At 35.0% G+C, this 23,860-nt stretch overlaps 3 protein-coding genes across 5 annotated transcripts; 1 reads left to right on the top strand and 2 right to left on the bottom strand.

Moving 5' to 3' along the window:
* LOC109707828 (eukaryotic translation initiation factor 2 subunit beta-like) lies at window positions 260-1,164 on the bottom strand. Its single transcript, XM_020229356.1, has 4 exons — window positions 1,073-1,164; window positions 728-845; window positions 545-600; window positions 260-424 (listed from the first exon to the last, which is right to left on the bottom strand). Exons 1-4 carry the CDS (start codon window positions 1,124-1,126, stop codon window positions 260-262), a joined length of 393 nt encoding a protein of 130 aa, XP_020084945.1. The 5' UTR covers window positions 1,127-1,164.
* On the bottom strand, window positions 2,404-6,659 carry LOC109707580 (UPF0160 protein MYG1, mitochondrial-like). Of its 3 annotated transcripts, none has more exons than XM_020228958.1 (7): window positions 6,368-6,659; window positions 5,662-5,808; window positions 5,364-5,462; window positions 4,389-4,580; window positions 4,105-4,224; window positions 3,419-3,490; window positions 2,404-3,185 (listed from the first exon to the last, which is right to left on the bottom strand). In XM_020228958.1, the coding sequence occupies exons 1-7, from the start codon at window positions 6,632-6,634 to the stop codon at window positions 2,961-2,963; spliced, it is 1,122 nt and encodes a 373-aa protein (XP_020084547.1). In that variant the 5' UTR covers window positions 6,635-6,659; the 3' UTR covers window positions 2,404-2,960. The 3 variants fall into 3 exon arrangements, with proteins under 3 accessions (XP_020084547.1, XP_020084549.1, XP_020084548.1); XM_020228960.1 differs by lacking the exon at window positions 6,368-6,659 and adding an exon at window positions 5,902-6,009; XM_020228959.1 differs by lacking the exon at window positions 4,105-4,224.
* LOC109707579 (AAA-ATPase At2g46620-like) lies at window positions 16,766-18,977 on the top strand. The gene has a single exon (XM_020228957.1). The coding sequence runs from the start codon at window positions 17,120-17,122 to the stop codon at window positions 18,671-18,673; it is 1,554 nt and encodes a 517-aa protein (XP_020084546.1). The 5' UTR covers window positions 16,766-17,119; the 3' UTR covers window positions 18,674-18,977.

Here is a 23,860-nt window from a genome sequence, read left to right as displayed (position 1 = left end):
GGAAAAGGTGTATGATAATGAAAGCCACTTTTTTAGGTTGAACGCAAACTTCTTCTTCAGCTGAAAACTCCGACCCCATCGCATTGATGTAATTTATGATCCCACCAACTAATTTGTATGCATTACACCCTGAACGTTTTGTAGCATGAATTTGATACATGCGCTAGCGTCGGTGGGAATTCCCTTGGATAGGAGGGAATCTTACGTCTTCATTTCAATACTAGTGTAATAACTCGCGCGATACGACGGACATATATTATTATAGCAAAATCTTTTCTTTGTATAACATTTTGAAAATCTTCGAAACCACCTTTACAAAGTACAAACTACAAACTATATATTTCATGCATGACAGACACTGCTTATCAGTAACATCCTCTCTAGTTTCCCCATTCTCATCATTAATAAGGAAATCAGTTTCCACCTATAGTGAAAAAAAAAAGATTAAATTATCATCACTGTTTCCAGATCAAATTATCAAAATCGAATTAATAAGCAAAAAAGCAAAATTACTTAATGTCAAATAGTAGGAGCTCAAACTTACTGGTTTCTTCTTTTTCTTTTTCATCCCAGCAAAACTTGGCTCACCAGACTCAGTAACTGCATAAAACAGGCATGTCAAGCTCAAAATTAAACAATTCTCATAAATCTATTATAACTACAGATTAAAAGAACTGAGAAAGTAAAGCACTTAAATGATTAGCACTCATTAGAAAAAAGGTTAAACCTGTTAAATTCTTAGTCTTCTCAGCCAACTTATCCACCTCATCTGCAGGGTCCTGAATCACCACGTTCTTCTTCTTCTTCTTCTTCTTCTTTTTCTTCGTAGGGTCGAAAGGTGCAAGCTGCACAATCATCAGCACCAAATAAATCAAATATGACTATCCAAACCATCATCAAAAGTAGCATAAATATAAGCCTAAAGAAGCTAACACTAAAAAAAGTTAAAATATTGAAACTAACCCTATCTGCAAAAATTTAACTTTTTCCCAAAGCACAGACAGAGTAGTACTTTAGCAAATTACTTTAAGAACTGAACAAAATAATCAAATAGTAAGGAAAAACCGTTCACCTCTGGCACCTCCTCTTTCATCTGTGATGTGTTCTCCTCCGCCATATTGAGCATCTACTCAAATCCTCAAAGCACTTATAACCTGATCATAAGAAACCGATACCTAAAGAATCAAAAATGTGAACTAACCCTATTTACTTATTTCTAGTCCCAGATCTAACCAAAATATGAAGAAAACAGGAACAAAACAAAGGAGGAAAAAAAAACGCAATTACAATTTCAAAGATTGAACCAATCAGACAATAGGAAATCAAAAATTTTAAAGTATTATGTTCATTTAGAGAAGCGAGGGTGAAAAATAACATTTAAAGAATGTCTGGATGGTAAAAATGAAAGCTAAAAAAAAAAAAAAGGAGATCCAATATCAATACCATCGCCAACAGCCAGCCAGCGTCTCTAGCGGCCACGGCGAGATAAGACGATAACATTTATTGCGCTGGGGCGAGAAGCGAAGGAGGCGCCGTATGAAACGGAAAGGGCAGAGGGATGATGCGGCAGAGGGGGGAGAGGGAACGACATATCGTACGAAACGATGAAGGAAGACGGAGCGTGCGGCGGAGAGGGGAGAGAGACCGCGCCGCTGAGAGAGGAGAGGAAACGCTCCATATGAAAAATACAGAGAGAAGAGAGCGGGCCGGTTCAGACGCATGGTTCGGTTCAGAGAATCGTACGAAAACCGCGTAGAACAGAGAGAGGCAGTTCGGTTTAGCAGTGGTTCAAAAAAGGATTAGATCGGTTTAGATAGACGGTTTGGTTCAGAAAAAACACAAATGTGGGTGAAAAATAGACTGCCATGGCAAAGTAATTAGAAATTCATATAGAGTAATAGATATTCTTTTTCTTTCCCTTTTTTTTCCCACTACTTAAACATTATTTTCAACTAATAAGAGTTCGGGAACACTGTTTGGTTCTACTTGATGGGTTAAATAAGAAATTTTAGGACCCAAATGCCATTCTATTAAGACGCAAATCTTTGCAGTAAAAGATGATTCTGTAACAAACCGATCACACCGTAACCTACCAGTTTGAGAAAGTTAGATCGGAAATGTTATAGTAACTTTAAATGACGAGAAAAAAAAAGGGAAAAAAGGCAAAGAGAAGACATTATTAAGCTTTAGACTCGAAGAAAATATTTGATTAGATTTTGATCCAGTGTACTTACGAGTAGGTCAAAAAAAAAAAAAAAAAAAGGAAAATGCAAACAAGAACTAACTTCGAATCACTGATAGAAATGCCAGAAAAGATGCAAAACTTATAATTGTAAAAAGTATACTCAGATGGATGAATGATGACTATCAATAGACTAACAACTAAAAAAGAATCCTGACGTGAATAATGAAAGTGATTAGCTCTAAGATGCATGTAGAAAGGGAAATAAATAACAAACTAACGCGTATAAGCGAGCGATTTGAGGTCTAAAAACAAGAGTCGATGTTACACCTATAGTAGCAGCAGCAGCTAATGATTGATTTAACTCTCAAATGAAAAAAAAAAAGCGATCCAGCATGTAGTACTTAAGCCTGCCTAATCTTGTTTGGCATAGATTGTGCTGGAATCACTTACAGCCCCGAAAATACTTCGCACCGAAGCCATCATTGGTCCGCTTCTGACTCTGCATGTTACTTTTACTTCTGCATTCTGCAGAAATTCCAATCAGCTCCCAGATGCTCACTAGACGCTGTGAGCGCCAAAGTGCACCAAAATTGGGCCAAACAAGCCATAATCAAGGCTAAAATGAGCACTGGCAGGACAAAATGCCAACCAGTGCTTAAAGATTCAGTGCAGCAGCTACATACACTGTTTAAGAAACAACAATAGTATAACAGGTAATCGAGTGGCATTTACTCATTTGCAGAAAAGATTTTAAGTCGCTTGCGTTGCTTGTGAATCACAATTTGAGAGCAGCTCTTGCCATAGCCAAGGCGCCTTCGTAAGTTCGATTTCCACCAATGAATCCGCTCATATGAATGAAAATGCAATCGGGTATACCCGACTCCTTTGAGAGCTCATCATCTCTCAGGCCTCTCCAAGGCAATGGAAGAGGCTTTCGGCTCTCGAATGTATTAGGAGATACCGCCACCGCTTGCACGCGCCAATTATTTCCCCTCTCATCCTATAATTATGTTAGGTGCAATCAATAATTGTACAGGGAATGATTTGTATTAGAGAGCCCTAATATGGCGGCAGAGGAAAATAGATTTATGGCAGAAAAGGAATGCAAGGTGAAATCATTCAGAAAAGCTATACCATCAATCAATCGAGGAATTAAATCGAGAAATCCGGTCAACTTTAACAAGCTCACAATTAACTGTATTAAGTATTGCATTGCAACTGCAACAAACTTACTTTGTATAGAACATACTTGACCGGAGGATCAACCTTCAATTCCTCTTCAAGCTCAAATAAATGAAGCTTCCACTGTGAAAGCAGAAAATATATTTGCATACAACAAAATGACAGTGTATGAGGTAATAAACAAATTGAAGTCAACTACAACTAATAAACAAGTAAGCAAGTTGAAAAGAAATTTACGAGAATGAAAAAGAGAAAAGTTATTGATGTTCAATTCTTATAAGAAAATCAAAAATGTCATCTTCATCAAAAAGTTAGAGCAACGATAGCACTCAAGACAATTTACCAAAATGCAAGCATGAAAAACATCAGTTTCCAAATGCAAGGCCCAAATAAAAATTTTAAAACTAAACTTCAGAAAGCACCAATCAAAAAAGAAAAAGAAAAGGGAAAAAACGGCAATGTTATTGAAATGCCAAGCGCATAATTATAAAACAAATAAGAACAAACTGATGAAACTGTAATCTGCTTGGCTGTCTAACAGGATTTTCTCTTTTTCTTTTTTATTTTGCTTTATGCATTCTTTCAATATAGAAAAATATCCAGTTGGCAGTGAATGCAACAAGCTGGTCCAAATCTTGTCAGAGATTAAGTTATCAGCATATGTTAACCACTACATACAAACAGGTTATAAATTAAGTTTACAAAATATAGCAAATAAATTTGTGTTGTATACTTACAGGGCAAAATCTATCCAGAACCATGATTTCTGCACTTGGATCGATATTGCCCCTCGAGGACAAACACTCCATCACAATAACCCGCGCAGGCAACCATGATTGAACATGAAAGCGAACACTCTAGCAATAAACAAAGTAATGTCCAATCATGCAGAGTTCTTTGTTGTGCTAAACCAACAGATAAGGTCGAAAATGCCCCACATAGATTCACAGCACTTAACCAAATTATAGTGTTTAAACAGAAACATACAAAACATCAAGTGTCACAATATAAATTTTCTCACCCCCAGAAATTCACTGCCTGTGAGCAGCATTGCCTGGTGAAAAGCTGCATTTTCTTTCTCAGGTGACTGATCCGGATCCGTCCAGTCCAAATTAAGACGTTCGACTCGTGAAGATAAATCGGTGTTGTTTATGTATTTTGGGGGCTGATCTGTGTCATATTGACTGATCCCATTATCAATGGCATCGATTGCCTATTATGGAACAAAAAGTCACAAGTTATTTTGCCAAATTAGTCACAAGTGAATCACAGAACGTACTTTTACCAAATGACTAGACAGGTCTAAAAACCAATCAGCCGCTTGGGAAGTAACTAAAAATGTGTTATATTGAAGGAAGAAAGGAAAATGACTTGGTGATTTTATCCCATCCCAAATGTCCAATTATTAGCAGTTCCTTCCTAAGGGTAAAAATTAAATTTGGTTATGTCAGATTATAAACAGATTAAAAAGATGCCCAAATATACTCATTTTTTTATATTACAATTCACGAATACCTGAAGCTTTGTCTCCCCTTGCGCAACACGACATCTCTTAAAAGTTAAAAGCTTGACATACATGATTAGATTTAGAATTAACTTCAAACTTGCCATGATAATTACAAATATTGCAAAGATGAAATCGTAGCTTCAATCACGACATAAGAAATAATAATTCCTAAATAGCATAGTCAAAACATTGAAGTATTGCATACCAGTAATGCTTTAAAATGCAAAAAATCTCCATCGGTTCATTGTAATGCCATCTTGAGAAACACAACAAAGTACAAACTAAATTATTCTTATTTTATCACCCTAACCAGCCTGGAGAAAAGTTGAACCATATAACTATAGTCCGCCAGAAAAGAAACCTATTGGGAAACACATGCTCATCGCCAATATTATCTAATATGGGACTACTGGGTTGTGAGATTGACCTTATATACTAAAGGAAATAACTCAAGCATCATAAAGCTTCACAAACATTACAAATCATTACCTCAATAAAGCTTTTATAGACAGCAATGTATAAGCGCTGCACATCTTGGTGGTCCTCACCACGCTCAAGCTCCTTGGCAATAATCTCCTTTCCGTAATGCTGCAACACGAAGAAACAAAATGAACCAAAACCTAGAAAGTAGTGAAAATTATATGGTCTAAATAAGATCATGTATGGTCGATGTCCAAATTTATCAATACATAGCCGATATGAGAATCTAGTTTGAGATCTTAGTTTGAGATTGAGTCTGGAATATATGGCTTCGATGGCTTCGATAGGGAGTAGGTGGTTATGTTACCTTATACACCAGGCCGGCACTGCTAAGTTTAGTGTTGAAACCATGGCCAAAGACCTCAGTGAAGCCTTTCTGGTGGTGATCGTAACGATCTCGGCTTGGATCATACACACCCCCAACATCAAGCACTGCATCCAGCGTGTTTAGCATCTGCAAAATGTTTCAGTAGCCAGAGAAAAATTTAGAAGTGAAAGTAACCAACCTTGTAAGATAGTAAGCGTATGAAAAGAAAAGTTCACGTACCAATACATGCGCACACTTAGATGAAACATTCACTCTTATATATATCTTACAAATAAGTAAGATCAAATAAATAGGTGAGAACAGTATAAGCATCAGTGAGTAAAATCATGGATCAGAAATGCATTTCTTAAAGAACATCAGATAAATCGAGTTTCTGGTTAATTTTTGTAATCTTCTACCTCCTTGTCTAGCTGATAGTTTCTAGCTATTTTTTGCGAGCTTCCTCTTTTTTGCAAAAAGAGCTTGATATTGAATCTTAAGGATTTAAATGTGCAATGCAAGATAAAAACTCAAGGAAAATGTTGAATCCTGGATCTAAAACAGTACCAACTAGCACTATCCACAAATACTAATAGCTTCGCCACAATCCCCAATCTTCTAACAATTGCACCAAACTAAACCAACACTTAGAAGAACAACAAAAGGAAATCGAATCCAATAAACGGCGAGATCACGAAATTTACACCTCGGCGTCCCGCGTTCGCACGATCTCGGCGCCGGAGAAGTTGGCGGTGAGGCGGATCATGAAGCAACCGAGGGCCTCGTCGCAGTGGAAGGTGCCGTTGTGGGTGCCGACCCTCCTAGGGTTAGGGTTTGGGGTCTCTGTGGAGAACGCCGGAACCCTAGGTCTCTTGGGCGAGGCGGCGGTGGCCGCGGCGGCCATGGACGCGGCGGCGCAGCTTCGGCTCTGAAGCACGAGCGCACGCCCCCACCCGCGACGAAGGGCGAACATGGCCCGCGTGGGGAAGGACGAAGAAGCTAATTATGCGCGGAGCTTGGGTTATCGGATCCTAAATCCAATTAAGATACACTCCAACTACTTACATTCTTTTTCTTAATTACTACTATTTTTTAAAAAAAACTATTTAACCAATATCAAGCAAGCTAAGTTCAGCTCTGAGTTTGGTTCGTTTGATAAATCAAAACTGAATCATAGTTTGTATCAAGATTCTGATAATTATTACTAATTATATTACTAAATTAGTGTCATTTAATATCCTATGTTTTTGGTAAAANAATTAACTTTTTTCTTCTTTTCCTTTCTTTTTCTTTCAACCAAACAACCGTAACGGAAAACTTTTTTTTTTTCTACAAACCAAACGCTAAGAGTGTAAAATTTATTTTCCTCCGAAAATTTATTTTCCTCCGAAATTTTTTTTTCCACCGAAAATTTTTTTTCCGTAATTTTACGTCAAACCAAGCAGCCCCTAAGCATTATTTTAGCTGGTATCTGATTCTACTATTTACCATTTATTATATATTATTATATATAAAATATCACATTAGTGGAAGGAATGATGTGAACTGGGATGATGAGGTTTAGGAATATTAGCACTGAGCAACAGTAATCTTCTTTTTGTCATAAGATGTATTATCAATACATATATTAAAGGCTCAGTGTTACTGTAGTCTACGTGGCGCTTTCTCGTTATGGATAATTTTTGCTTCTTTAATTTGCTCGTAAAACTTTATTAAAATACACTCTTATTAGATTGCTGAGACGAAGCCGAAATTTAGATTCTGAAGGGGCCATGAAAATATATGTTAATTTTTCAAAAAAATATATACATATAAAATAAAATGTAACAAAAGTTCGAGGTACAAAATTTTTATGGAAAAATTACGATGCAAATTATAACAAGCTTTTGTAATAAGATTTTTATAACATATTTTTTATAAAGCAAATTATAACAGGACCCCCCTATAAATGGCTAGACTCTCCGAATCAGCCAGAATAGCATCACCCATTGTAACAAGCATTTCACAAAATAACAATAAAAATAAAAAATACTTTGACCCCAAGATTTTGTAATATTTTTATTTTTCCCACACCTTAATTAGAAACTTTTATAAAGTTTTCAAAAAACTAAGAAGGGCAATTGTTGAAAGATTTATCAAATCTAGGCAAATAACTCAGTTATTTCTAAACCAAACTATATCTCAACTAAAAAACCTTCGTATTACTGGCCGTTCCTAGCGCAAGTGATAAAGAATTTGATAGTTGCTATCCGAGATCCCAAGTTTCAATCCTAATTAATTTATATTTCTAGCTAATTTTATTTTTTAAAAAATAAACGAAACGGATAACATATTACCTTTCTCTTAAAAAAAAAAAAAAACCTTTTTATTATCCTAGATGAAAGTCACGCAACCAGTCTCTTATTCTATGTTTCTTTAAAAAAAATTTTGAATTGTTAATTGCACTACTTTTAATTTTCTTGAGGGAGATAGGCTAATAATTCTGAGTTGCAAAAACAGTGCTGGACACAGCTTGTCCTTCCCAGATTGGTTGCAATGCATCGCCAGTTTTATATTGCACAACAATTTTACTGTCTATTTTTTTAGCCTTACTCTCCCACCACTCCATCCTATGAAAAACATTTATTCCCACCCGTAAAGCCTATTAAATTGCAATAAAAGTTATAGTTCGAAGTAATAAATTGCAGAGAACTTTAACATAAAGCAAAAACTCGCACCATTTATTCCTAGTAATGTTCATAGTGACTGAGCAGCAGCAAATGTTAAGTAAACGAGTAGTCTCAAAATGAACGGCTGAAAAAAAAAATTTCATAAAAAACAGTGGTAAAGAACTCAAATTTCACATCGGAAGTATTGGTCTTGCTATTGATGTTAAGCAGAATTTTTTATTAAATTTTCATTTAATTTGGATACTTCTACACCGTTGAACTTAAAAACGTGCCACATCGGTCGTTAAAATAGTCATTTTTGAGACCTTTTGATCGCTTGGTAAATGATGTCAAAAAATTATAAAATTTGGTATCTAAATAATTCCAATAGGGTAGATTATATTTAACGGAGCCGATCGTCAAATCGGATTTTCTATTATCGAAAACAACTTACAACTACGGAGGTCTCTATACTTTCGAAAGTACGGGAGACTTACTATATATATATATATAATTGAGCTCCTATGCTTTTAAAAGTACCAAATTATTGGTGCTTGTAGATTTCCAATAATAAGACATCCGATTCGGCGATCGATTCTATTAAATATGATTTACTGTATTGCAACTATAAAAAAAAACCAAATTTCATAATTTTTTTAATTTTATTTGACAAATAAACGAGTAATCTCAAAATGAATGGCTGAAAATAAAAATTTTATAAAAAATAATGATAAAAAACTTAAATTTCAAAATCGAAAATATTAATCTTACTTTCAATGGTAAGTAAAACTTTTTATTAACATTTTATTTAATTTAGATTGTTCGACATTGTTGAACTTACAAACGTATCACATCGGTCATTAAATTAGTCATTTTTTAGACTATTTGATCACTTCGTAAATGATATCCAAAAATTATAGAATTTAGTTTGTAAGTAATTATAATAGCATAAATTCTGCATAATGGAGCCGAACATCAAATTAAATGTCCTACTTCATGCTTCGAAAGTACCACAGACAATTATATATATATATACATATATATATATAGAGAGAGAGAGAGAGAGAGAGATTCCTGCTACTATTCTTTTATAAGTATTAGCTTTCTTATACTCATAAGTTTTCGGCCCTTAGATTTATTCCATTGATTATTTTCACCCGTTAGATCATACTATTCAACCAACTACCCACTCAACCCTAGGGGACCACTATCATTCTAAGTGGAGACCACCATTATCCTAACCACACATCTCATCAATCAACGGTTAAAAATTTATGAGTACAAGGGGGTCTATACTCATAAGGGCCCGTTTGGTTCGAGTTATGTAATATTACAAAGTATCTCGACATATCCAGGTATCTTGGATTTCGGCGTGAGATTACTACTAATATTACATTAGAGCGTTTGGTTTAATACAGTAATGTAATACTAGATTACAGTGTTTATAGCATTAATATGTTTGGTTCAGTTTATAAAATTTAGTAATCCTGACATAAAAGTATAGTTTTTTCCAAAATTACCCTTGTTGTGGTCATTTGAATATTATTTTTTGCGGAAATGACGAATGGAGGGAAGGAGATCGTGATGATTATTTGGGAGGACGACGCAATAGAAGATGATAGGTGTTCGTGTGAGAGAGAGAGAGAGAGAGAGAGACGTCCAGAGAGAGAGAGCGAGAGAAAGCGGCGTGCGAGAGAGAGGGCCGGGGGGAAGGCNACGGACTCCGTTGCCACCCATTTGTTTTCGATGATGGAGCTTCCAAATCGACGATCGGCACTGTTGAAAATGATCTATACCACTTGAAGTATCTAGAAATCAAATTTCATACTTTTCCGATATTGTTTTCTTATCCGTCAAGTGGGCGTAAAAATGAATAGCTGAAAATGCATATTCTCTAAAAAGTGATGATATAAATTTTGTAATTATGATCGAGAGTATAGATCTTGTTCTAAATAGTTTAAAAAATTTTCTAACCAAAATTCAATTAATTTGGATAGCTTTACACCGTTAAACGAGAAAACCTCTCATATCAACCATTAAAATTACTAATTTTGAAACCCTTTGATCATTAGATAAATGATGTCAAAAAGATTTGAAATTTAATTTCTAAATACTTCAAGCTCGAATCGATACAATTTTTCATCCAAGAGTTAAAAACTTGATAGCAAAAAAAGTATTTTACTATTAATAGTATTCTAACCTAATTATATATATATAAGATTAAAAATGGTAGTTTATGACAATAACTCAGCACCTTGTTGTGATAAGGAAAATTCCATATCCTTTTTTTGCCGACTGCCTTTATATCTGTCTGCCAATATTTGGATTCCTTTGATAGGCTTTTTTTGGGGGCCTTTTAAATGAAAGGAACAGCAAAACAAAAGTAGATTAAATATTGGGAATGATGTATGAACAGTCCATTTATTATTCCAAAATTGAGACTTGCTTTTTGAACTTTTTATTTGAACATTTTAGTACCGTCAAAAATTTAACTATTTTTTTATAAATAACCATTATTCAACAGAAAATTAATTGGTGGTCTTTTTTTTTTTTGTTTTTAACAGTCAAAATTAAACGGTAATAATACGAAACTTTAGACACCGCATTATTTAATGAAATGTATAGAAACCAAGTTGAGTATCTACATTACATTAGTGATGCTTACTTGTGCACTTGTTGTATAGGTGTAAATCTTATACCATATCCTCTGAAAGATTCAAGTTTATTTACTTGTTTGACTAAAAATTTTAGAAAAAAATTAAAATTTATGGATGATGGAATATAAAATGTATATCCTATAATAGAATATAAGGCAATTGCTCATATATCCCTGAGAAGTTCTCCACTTTCGTATTTACTCCTCTTAGAGGGCTAATATTAAAAATACATTTTTAAAGTTCAAAGTTCTTTCAAATATATTCCTAAAGTTAAATTTTTTTAGTGAGCTGTTAAGAACAACTGTTATCTCTATACTGTACTTCAAAATATATCATTTTATCGTTACCAAGTTTTCTTATTTATTATTAAGTTATAGACAAAAAAAATATTTTAACTTTTTACACTTCTAAATATACCCTTCTATCATCACTATTTTTTCTTATTTACCTTTGAATTAGAGATAAAATAGGTATTTTACTATTTTTTAACTATGGTTGAAATTTAATTCAGATTTAATTCGAGATGACTTAATGNAGTAATTATGCTTCGAACTTGAAACCTTAGTTACAATCATAGAGCACCTCAGTTACAATCATAAAGCTATATAGGGGCCGTCTGGTTCTTCAAAAAATTATAAGAAATTTTTTTTCAATAAAAAAGAATTTTTACGATTTTTTTAAAATTTTTTACTTATTTGATTCAAGAAAAAGCTATATTTTTTAGAAAATTTTTGTACGGAAACTACGATGTTTGTTTTTCAATTTTTTTAGAAAAATAAAAATGCTAAATTTTATTAATTTTTAAAAGTTTAAAATTTAAAAAAAGGTTTTTCAAAAAAAATTTAAAGAAAATTTTCTTCTCGCATTCTTTGGAAAATCAAATAGCCCCTCAGCCCCGAAAAAGTTTAGAATGCATCAGTTATAATACTGACATGACATCCCCAACTAATAGGATTGTCCCCTTTGGCAGTGTTTGATTAGGGGATAGGGATAGGAATAGTCCCTTATTCCCTTTATATCCAAACGCTAATTTTTTACCTAAGAAAAACAGTTCTCGGTTATCTATAATAACCGGTTATAACTATCCCCACCAACACCTCCATTTTTTATATAAAACTACTTAATATTTTTCTTATTCCATATTATCTATTCAAACGTTATTTTTCTTATCCCCGGAAACAACCCGATTTTCATCCAAACGCTATTTTTTTTATCCCCATATTTGTATCTATCCCTGTAATAGCTAGTTCTTACTTATACCCGAACCAAACAGTACTTTCGGATTTACTCATCATAATTAATTGAAAAATATTTTTATTATATTTTTTTTAAAAAAAAATATAATTAATTTGTTACTGATGATGCGGTGTAAGTATGATAGTGTAGACTTCCTTCTTAACCCCTTACCCAATTACCGTAGGTACAATGGATTTGAAGTTATTTTTTATTAAAAATAATTAAATTAGGTATGTATCTAAATTGGTCTCGCATTGCAGGTGCAGCTAAGATCATTATGGGGCCTATTTAATTCACTGACATGGATCGCACAACCGAATCTTTCTCGGTTCAGAATATACTTTGTTTGCCAGAGGAGGTTTATATTATCACCTCTTCTATCCCCAATAAAAATCCAAAATAATAATAATAACAATAATTAATTGTATATAATTTTCTGTAAATATAGCGAATAACAGATATATCATTACAAAGTTTAATTTTTTATTTTTATTTTATAAAAATTCTATTATTTTTAAATATATCTCGACTGTTAGAATCTGTTAGAAAAATATAGTTAATTATATATAAAATACATAACCATAATTAGTGATGAGATAAATTGACCTTTTCATCCTTCTTATATTATTATAATAATGATTATATAATCAGCGGGATGACATTTTTTGTATAATTCTAACAGTTAAAACTTTTGAAAAAATAAATTTGTGATGATAAAAATGTTATTTTAGTTATATACTATTAAAAAATAAACAATGCTCTAGCGACTAACAGTAACAAACCAGAGGAGCAAATATAAATATCATTGAACTTTTGTAGGCATAAAAATAAAAAGTTGAACTTTGCAGAGACATATCTGCTATTTGATATGTTTATAGAGAGCTTCATACAATTAACCTTAATAATAATAATACCTAATTACTTTTTATCATTAAATGTAGGGCACATTTGATTCACAGTTTGTAATATTTCGATAATTTTTTATATCTTTATTAAAAATATTTAAATTATTATCATTTAATGAGAATTGAATGTAGCCACAATTAGGAGAGTAGTGAAATTATTATAGATTTCTAAATAATAAAAATACTAAATTACTATAAATTAAGAGATAGTTTTATTATAAAAAGAATTAGCAGTTCATTAGTTAGAATATACTAATTTTTAACACTCTCTCATCAAAATGGATTAATAAATTACATATATACTTATCATTTCTAATATAAAATAATACAATATTAATTTTCAAAATATAATAAATTTTGAATCAAAATACTCCGTACAATAATGTTTTGGGTACCCAAATACAGCCCCCCACGTTCCAAGCGAAAAATACCAATTTCAATAATGAGACTCGAACCAAACCAAATTCAACAAATTTGATAAAATCTCGCTTAACTCAATTAGCTAATGTGTTATAATTTAGTTCGAAAGATCCGAGCCCACGGTAATTTGGGCATGCTTGGAATGCTTAAACTCTTCTTATATTCTTTACTTTGTGTTTTACTATAAAATTGGATTTTTTTTTATTTATTTATTTTAAGGTTGTGTAAGTTATGCAAGTAAAGTGTTACTATCATTGAATTTAGGTTGTTGCATTAGTGGCCAACAATTTAAGTCTTGTATAATGAGATTGGAAATTTTTGTACTTGTAATAGGTCTTGAACATCTAAAATGCAGCTCCACATTAATACTTGCTTACTCATTTATGGTAGAACATCATTAGATTGAACCAACTTTATGGTGGAGTAGTAATGATGTTGCTAATACTTTAGTGTGACATGCAGAGACCCTAAAATAAATAAATAAAATATGGGCTATTGCCTCAAAAAGTGGTAATAATATTTGGATTTGATTATCTAATCTGCAAAAAATTTAATTTTATTATCTGACTTCGTAATTTATTTGATACAAGTTAATTAGTGACTCTTTAACTTTAAAATTTAAATACGCGAGCTGTTTATTTTTACGGATTTAGTTAGTAAAATTTATACAATTTACATAATCATAAGTTAATTATAGTAAATGAGTAGCTTAAATTTTTGCATCCAAAAAGCCATCAAATTATTTAAATTAAAAAATTAGATTCTAAAATTAAAACTTTAAAAGATAAGATAGCCGAATCAAGATGATCTATAATTCATATATAAGTTTTATATATATATATATATATTTTCCTATCTTCACTATAGGCAATTTTAAAATAGCCTCTCATTCTTAACATTCTTATATTTTTAAAACTGAATAAATCAAAGTTGCTGCACAATTGAATTGTTTATAAAATCCATGAGCAGATACATCAAATTTAATAGTTTTTATGAACAGTAAAACTCTCCAAAAAAAAAAAAAAAACAATAATGGGTCTATTTCAAAACGTCGTTTAGTTGAGGGGTCTCCATACACTTTCACCTACAATTTTTGCTTGGATTTCAGGGACGCTCATCATTTCATGTACCTTATGAAAGAGTCAAAATTATGGCCCTCTCTAATGAAGTGTCCTTGGGATGTTACGGTGCCAAAATTTCATGTACTCAACAATGGCGTGCCATTTCATTTGACTTGGTGTGGGAAGTGGTCCAAGGCTACGGGAGCCACCATTTGAGCACCCTTTGTTGAGTGAAACCACCCGTGAATGAATCATAATAATAATAATGTCCCAGCGATCGCAATTTCTCTACAGTTCCGTGCACTGCAAAATCGCTTTCAAATTTATCAGCGATAGAATACATTCAAGTCATTTAACTGCTAACTAACGATGGATTCCCACTCGTACCCACGATCCGGTTGCATCTTTTTTTCAGAGGGTTACGGTATAAATCGAACCTAAATTGGTAATTACCATAAAAAGAAAAGATATTTTGGGACAATATTTAGTTGATAGCAATACACCATAGCAAAAATATTAATTGATTATGTACGAACTTTACGATGTAGTATAATTAAGCCGACTAAAATTTAATAAAAAGTAAATGAAAAATTGAAACAGTACACTAAAGCGGAATATAAGAACAATGCTCTTTATACATCTATAATATAACCATAAATCTTATACCGTAGACACTCTATATGATCAAATTTACTCATTTATCTTATTATTATATTTTTTAATACTAAAAGTAATAAACAATTTGTACTTTTCAATAATTTTGTAATAAAATGGATATTGTATGAAAGGGTGTGCGGATTGTATTTTTCAAATCGCAAAAATTGGGTTGAAAATGGACTTGACATTTATTAGAGAAGATCTTTACCAAGTCATGATGACTTTTCCGCATAAAGCCTAAAATGTCAACAAGTTGCACCACCCGTTCATTTGAATGCCGCTGCTACCAACCAACTCATAAATTCGCAGCTAAAGCAAATGTACGTAAAGATGGAAGATGAAAAAAAAGAAAATTAAAATCTGTCCATCATGTGTTAGCGATCTAATTAAGAGCACTATCATTAATGCGTGTATAAGTTAATTATATTATAGCTCATTTTGTGTATGCCAATTTATCGAAGGGTATATTATATTTATAAATTATTGATGTTATGACATAGGGCTTCGTATAGATACCAGGTAAATGTACTAACATAAGAATTAAATTAGATCGACGAAGATAGTTTCTGATTAAAAGTGCGTAGTTATTTTTAAAAAAAAATTAATAAGATAGTGTGATTAATAAGAGATAATAAAACCTCTGGCCCACGTCGCCGTCCTCGTCCTCCCACCTAAGATTTAATTTAAAAATCTCCTCCATTAATCAATCCTGCTGCGCTGCAATTGGGTGTGATTGGCCATGATCCCGTATCTGATCTGGAAAGCCTCGCCATCCCTCATGGAATTCCTTCAATTGTCTTCCTCATTGTTTCTAGTATAACCGGCTAAAAAATGGATTGTTGGTATTGAAGATTTTAAATTTAAAATCGAGTTATTTTATTTTATTTTAAAATAAGCGAAGCAGGTAACTTGTGATCTTGCATGCTCTCGAGTCCCCACAATTTATGTCCTACGGTATTATTGATGTGTCGTCATGTTGCGATACGTGGACAGTTAAGATTTAACCTTTAAAATTTAATAATAATATTTAGAATTGAACAATAATATCACCGAGAGCTTTTGTAGTTTCAAAAATATTAAAATTCAACGTGCTTGTAATTTTTTAGCTATCGGATAGCTTCAAAATCTGTACGATACTAACAGAAGAGTCTTAATGTGAATTATACCGTTAATAATGTAGCATGAATTTTCAAGTAATGTTATTAACTAAAAAATTGTAAGTATAGATATTTATATATTTTTAAAAACACGAAAAATTAAGGCTTAGCTTGGTATTGAGGTAGATCCAACGCAATTAGTTAGAATGGAGTTGAGAAAAAGTATATAGGAGTACGCTTCCTCCGATAGGACGATCAGAAAATATATCATAACCGACTAACCGCAATGTGCAGAACGCAATATTACGTACGGAAACCAATAAAGTATTTTTTCATCGTCGTTTCTCACCGCACATAACACAATCTTCCCGTAATCTGAAACGAAGCCTAACTCTTACTAGCTGCGTATCAACAATATTAGGGGTTTACTTTATGATGTAATCTTATTCTCTCCCAAAAATATATATAATAAATATTATATAAAACTAAAATAAAAAAATGAAACAAAAATTAATATAAAAATTGAGAACTGCTACCCTTTGGCTTCTCAACTACGCCTTTGCGTTCATGCCCCCTCACTCCCTCCTTCCGATTGTTTTATTTTTCTTCCTCTCCCCTCCCCACTTCTTTGACTAACACAAGGCCGGCGAACGCCCGTCTCCTACCATCCATCTCCCGCATAAAACCGCCCTCTCTCTCTCTCTCCCTCATTTCTCCTGCGCCCACGCTTTTTCCTCTCCTTTCGTCGCACTTCCATTTCTCGCAATTGAGATCAAGATGTATATCGGCGGCGGCGGCGGCATGAGTCCGTCGTCTATCGTGGTATCCGCTGCGTGCGGCGTGGCGATATTGCGGATCGTTCTATCTCTAAAATCTCTTATTTATCTGCTGGGACGGTGGTGGCGGTGGCTGGACGAGCGTGCGCAGGTCTACCAATACTTCGAGATACCCAAGTACATAAAAGAAGGCGGCGGTAGCGGCAGGCAGGAGGAGGAGGAGAACCCGCTGTACCGGAAGGCGGCCGCGTACGTGGCGTCGCTGCCGTCCCTCGAAGACGCCGACGCGGCGGCGATCTCCTCGTCGGCGCGCAAGCCCAACGACTTCGCCCTCCACCTCGCCCCGCGCCACTCCGCCCACGACTCCTATCTCGGCGCCCGCCTCTCCTGGTCCGACGCCGGCGCCGGCGCGCTCGTCCTGCGCGTGCGGCGGCAGGACCGGACGCGGGTGCTCCGGCCCTACCTGCAGCACGTCGAGTCCGTGGCCGACGAGATCGAGCTCCGGCGCCGCGGGCTCCGCCTCTTCACCAACTCCCCCGGCGGCGGGGGGGGCTGGAGCGCCGGCGCGGCGTTCGCGCACCCGGCGACGCTCGACGCGGTGGCGATGGACGCGGAGCTGAAGGCGCGCGTCCGCGCGGACCTGGAGGCGTTCCTGAAGGGCCGCGCGTACTACCACCGGCTGGGGCGCGTGTGGCGGCGCAGCTACCTCCTCTACGGCGCGCCCGGCACGGGCAAGTCCTCGTTCGCCGCCGCCATGGCCCGGTTCCTCGGGTACGACGTCTACGACCTCGACCTCGCGCGCGCCCCCGACCCCCGCGCGCTCCTCCTCCGCACGACGCCCCGCTCCCTGATCCTCGTGGAGGACCTCGACCGCCACCTCGCCGCGCCCGAGCCCGAGCCCGAGCGGCGGCTGACGGGGATCCTGGGCTTCATGGACGGGATCTTCTCGTGCTGCGGCGACGAGAGGGTGATGGTGTTCACGATGAGCGGGGCCGGGGGGAAGGAGACGCTGGATCCCGCGGTCCTCCGGCCGGGGCGCCTGGACGTGCACATCCACTTCCCGCTCTGCGACTTCGCGGCGTTCAAGACGCTGGCGAGCAGCTACCTGGGGCTGAGGGATCACAAACTCTACCCGCAGGTCGAGGAGGGGTTCCAGTCCGGGGCCCGCCTCAGCCCCGCCGAGGTGGGCGAGATCATGATCGCCAACCGGGGATCCCCCAGCCGGGCGATCAAGTCCGTCATCAGCGCCCTCCTGCAGCAGCAGCAGCAGCAGCAGCTGCAGGCGTCGAATTGCGGGCCCAGAAGCAGCACCGTGGGGCGGAGGCTCAACGAGAGCTGGTCCGCCCGGAAATTCGATGAGATCGCCAACGGGGACGGAGGACCGTCGGGGCTGGGGCTCTCCGGGGAGAACACATTGAAGGAATTCAAGAAGCTGTATGGCTTCCTTAAGATTAGGAGCGGCAGCAGAAAGGAGGGCACCATTGCGGCCGCGGCGGCGGCGACAGCAGCAAATGGCAACAACATGAATGGCGTCGATCATAACAAGGAGTGGTGAAATTGAAAGGAAACTTAAGAAATTTGGATTACTCGGTATATTGGTTTCCATTCCATGTAATTTAGATACTCTGGCTTTTTTTTTTCTTTTTTTTTAATCTTTTTATTCCTGCTCCAAGAAGTGGAGGTTTTATTTGACTATTTGATTTTGGGGGCAAAGGGGCCTAAGAACAGAAAAGGGTTGTGTAAATTACAAGTGACACTGCTTGTGCCCTGGAATTTGGGACTTATTTTCAGCCACATCATGCAAAGAGTTAAAAAAAAAAAAAAAAGTACACAAAACGTGTGCATCATTATTGAGGATACATAGTTGTGTTGGTTTTTAGAAAAGGAAAAATCTCTTGATCCCACACATGTTTTTACTGGGCTGTTGTTTGCTGCATTGGAAAAAGATCAAATCGACGCAATTGTTTAGCAGCGTTGCAGGAATCCTGGTATCGGGAATTGAGAGGAGAAAAATGCTCTATGGCAAGGTTTGCTTAAGGATTACGCTGGCACATAATGGTGACGTAATATACTATTTCATTTCCATTTTGATTTGATGCTGCATCACAAACAGGGATTAGATTAGTTCGTTTGAACTTTGAAGGGCCAATTAATGATCAATTTTGGAGTATCAGGGTTGGCAATTCAAGAGTGTTGATTCACAGTTCAAGAGATTCTGATCCTAAACATGTTCTCAGTGGTGGTGGGGACTACAATTTCCTGCAGATCTTCGCATCATTGCTGCAGTTATTTAGCACGATTCATTAAGTAGTTAATGTATTAATAATATCATTCAAATTCAAGGGGGTTCGCTTCATTATAGGATTCACATTGACTAATGTTTGTACTGCACATGGTACAGAAGAGGCACCGCACCGTATATTACACAAACCGATCTCGTACGCTAGTTAATGGGGTGAAAAGTACTCATAAGAAAAACCAAAAAGATTTACCAAAGATTTTGCGAGAATGAAAAGATCCCATGAAATCAGAGTGTCAAAAAAACTAGAATATACGGAAAATTCAGCAAATTTCAGACCCAAATTAAGTAAATCCCTTCTATGCCCTGTGACAGTGAATCTATTCAATGAAAAGTTTATATTCTCAATTTGATTAGTGATATACTTAGTAGTTTTTTTTTTTTTTTGATTAAACAGGGATATATTCTATTTGAACAGAGATACATGGGTCAGAAGAGATGGAAAGACAGATGAAATACAGAGAGGAGACTAGCCAACTAAGGTGATACCACTCTAACCCGAGGCAAAAGGGAAGTAGTGGGCGATCTTAGCGTCCTAACGCTAAGACCCATTGCTTGACCGTGTCATTAGTTGCTCTTGCTAGATTTTCACTCCGTTGTAATTTGCTGTCGAATAATCTCCTGTTTCGTTCTTTCCATAACTCCCAGCATCCCGCTGCGACGTGTAGATCGAAATTATTCTTAGGTTCCCCTGTTAGAAGATGTCTCGAACAGCACCAGCGAGCTGCTAAACCACCTGTTGAGTTGGACAACCGATGGTATGCTGTCGAAGCAGAACTCAGCAGCCGGATCCACATTGAATTTGCATAGTAGCAGTCTAATATAAGGTGCTCCATTGTTTCAGAGCTAGAGTTGCAAAGCACACAAACAGATGGGCCGTGCCAGCCGCGTTTAGCTAGGACGTCGGCTGTCAACATCCTCGATTTAGTGATTGGCCGTGCCAGCCGCGTTTAGTGATATACTTAGTTGGTAGCAAAAACTAAGTCAATTAATGAGCAGAGCTGTACTAGATAGTGCTCAGCATGGTGTTCCTGTGCGACGATCATTTTTAGCCCATTAAGTTCCTGCTTCATAATTTCCAAGATGGTCTAATTGTAATTCGAACTTGTGTAGTTGCACTTAGTTCTGAATTAGAAGTTGATTGTTTTCTATAGCATTTTCGACAGAATATTCCGTAACTTTCAAAAATTTAAATTCAGGGGTCTGCAACAAAATCACGAATCGTTTGGTGGTAGGAATTCATTTTAGCCTGATATAAATTGCTTTTCTTGCTTTTTCTTTGAATTAGATTACTTCTTTGTGCAATAAATTTTTGTTGTGGAGGCATAACAAAGAAGATTTTAAGAAAACAAAACTTTGCTAAGAGAGTGTACTTCTCTTGCTATAGTAAAAACTAAATAGTGGAGGACAATAAATATTGTAATATTGTAGCTCTCAGATAGTGACTTCACATGCAAAATTTGAAGTAAAGAAGCTCTAGGGATGATCTTTTGACACAGCCAACAGGGAATCACCCTATGGGCTATGGTGTAAAGGGCAAAAAAGATAAAAGAAAAAAAAAAGAAAAAGAGAAAGAAAAAAAGAAACAGCCTCGTGTGGTAGATCTTACTCTGAAACATATATTTAATCAAAAGATTAATTTAATAGAAACTAATATAAAAATATATTTAGCAAAATTTATAAATAATTCTTGAATTATTCATTGGACGAATAACATAAATTTTCTATATATTTTAGGCCTGATTTGATACCTACTATTTTTTATGCCTTTCTTTCTTATTCTCTCTCTCTTTGTTTTTTTTTTATTTTCATTCTCTTTTTCATCCCATTTTGTACCTCAATAGTCAATACTCAACCTATTTCTTTCAGTTACTGTAAATATTTTTCGTAATTTATAGTGCATTGGGCATTTGCCCCTATTCCTTCCTCTCTACTACTCCCTCTCAAACAAAATACAAAAATAGTGGCAGTTAAAAGCACCAAATTTGTACTTCAAAAAATTGAAAAAAATAAAAAAGTATCCAATCTTTTTTCCCGAGTATTATAAAATGAGAAATACTTCTATACACCGGCCAATTTAAATCCGACCATTCAATTTTTGATGTTAAGATTGACTTTTATACAATGGTAACCTGCTCAACAGGTTACCAATCAATCATAAAGATAATATTTGAAACTATGCATTAGCTAATTACCAAATTTGATAATATCCAACAAATCTTCATTTCCTAATTTAATTTTGTTACTTACCAACTTAGATAATGGCTAATTTCATAAGTGATAAATCTTCATAAATTCGAATTTAAAATTTAACTTGAGTTTAAACTTTATATTTATAATTGTATAAATTAAATTTAAATTTTAGAAAGAAAAATTTATATTTAAACGAGTAAACATTTCAATTCAAATTGTCAATTCAATATTAAACTAACATGAAAGTTCAAAAATTAATGTTAGTATCTTTAAAATTGTAATTTAAGTTATATTGTATTTATAAACTTTTAATATTTATTTAAATAAAAATTTCTACATTTTAAAGTAAGTTGAAATTGTTAATTCAATATTGAAAAACAACATTAAATTTCAAAAATATTGATTAAATTTAAATTATAAATTTAGATTTAATTTATATTATACTTAAAAAATAAATTTTGTTATCTATTTAAACATAAAGTTTCGATGTTTGAAAATTAATTTTAAATTATAAATTACTAAATTTATGACTCAAATGCGATCATAAATTATTATTAAATCAGCTTTAAAAATGGATAATTTAATTAAAAATTTATTCTCTCCTAGATTTAAGGGTAGTATGCAAAACTTTCCAATATTAATTATTTAATTTTTTAATATTAGCTCTTTTTTTTTCCAAAAAAAACTTCTAGATCACATATCTGGTGACCGGCACTTCTTGTGCAATAGCAGGTCATCTTTTTTTATGCATAAATCTTAACCCTTCATTGATTAAAAATAAACGGCTAAAATTACAACGGAGTATTGAAGCATTGCTCTTATAAAATTGCAGTAATAATTGTCACCGAAGCAGTATTTAGTTATAGGCTTCTCAAGTGACAATTGCTATCACAACTTTTTTTAAAACAATTTTTAGACTTCTAAAGTATAAAAAAATATTTTTAACCATTAGTCCAACTTTACAAGCATGTTTTGTTTTTCCACTTGTTCCACTTTGATGTTCTGTAGTTACATTTTATGTTCTACATTATTAAAAAAAAAAAAAATCCCCACTCAGCTTCTTTCGGAAAAAAAAAACACACGTGAATGTCACGTGCGCCTCGATTTCGTAGGGACACGTGTTCATCATGTGCGTATTCATTCACAGTTGACTCAATGCGTTTCTTATGGTAAAAAAAAAAAAAAAAAGAAAAAAAAGAAAAAAGAAAAAAAAAACTGAATAGTTTAGTACACCAAAGTTAATGCAAATAATACCTTACTTAAATTGAAAACAATATTTTTTTTATAACTACAGTTTAAATTTGTTAAGAGATTTTAATAGAAAAAATATTTAAACACTCCGAACTTGTTTTTTTTTTTTTTTTTTTTNATCAAGCCCTTTGCCACTTGTATATATATATATATATATATATAGAAAAGATAGCTTTCTATCGTTTCATTCAATTAGAAAGTGAACTTGATTATAAAGTGAGGCAACCAGGCCTCTATTTCAAAAAAGAAAAAAAAGAAAAAAAAAGGAACAGGGGGAGCACGGGAAAGAAAGAAAAAAAAAGGAGGGGGAGAAGTAGGAATATAACATAAGAAAAGAAGGGTGAAGAAACACCACTCGGAGAGAAGCCGCACGGGTGAAGTCCGTCAGGAGGAAGATTTACATTGCGTTGGATCTACTGAGTCTACAAGACTGATCCTGCAGTATACGGACGTCAGATAACATCTGTTTTAGCGGATGCTTTTTTTTTTGAAATATACGACTTTTCCGTTCAAGCCAGATTATCCGCTAGGTGCAGGCGATAGTCGCTAGTTCTTTCGCTCGTATAGAACCAGCAGTTATTCGGACTAGCCATACGAGGATTTGGCTAGTAATCCTAGCCATACAAGGATTTGGCTAGTAACTTTTTCGTAATCCTAATTGGAGTGAGGCTACTATGCTATCGGAAGTACGGAGCCTTCCGTACTTCCAGCTCGTTTTCGATATTGCGACTTTCAAATCGTCGATCGGCTTCGTTAAACTTGATCTAGAGTATTTGAAGTACCTAGAAAATAAATTTTATTATTTTTCGATATCATTTGCCTAGTGATCGAATGGACTCAAAATCAACAAATTTCAATGACCGTAGTGAGCCGTTTGCAAGTTTAACAGTATAGAAATATCCAAATCACGTGAAATTTTAATAGAAAATTCTTTATACTACATAAAACAAGATCAATATCTTTGATTTAAAATTTTAATTTCATATTATTACATTTTGT

The sequence above is a fragment of the Ananas comosus genome, linkage group 3 (genome assembly GCF_001540865.1).
Source record: "Ananas comosus cultivar F153 linkage group 3, ASM154086v1, whole genome shotgun sequence".
Classification (NCBI taxonomy): domain Eukaryota; kingdom Viridiplantae; phylum Streptophyta; class Magnoliopsida; order Poales; family Bromeliaceae; genus Ananas; species Ananas comosus.
This window is presented reverse-complemented; position numbering and strand designations above follow the sequence as displayed.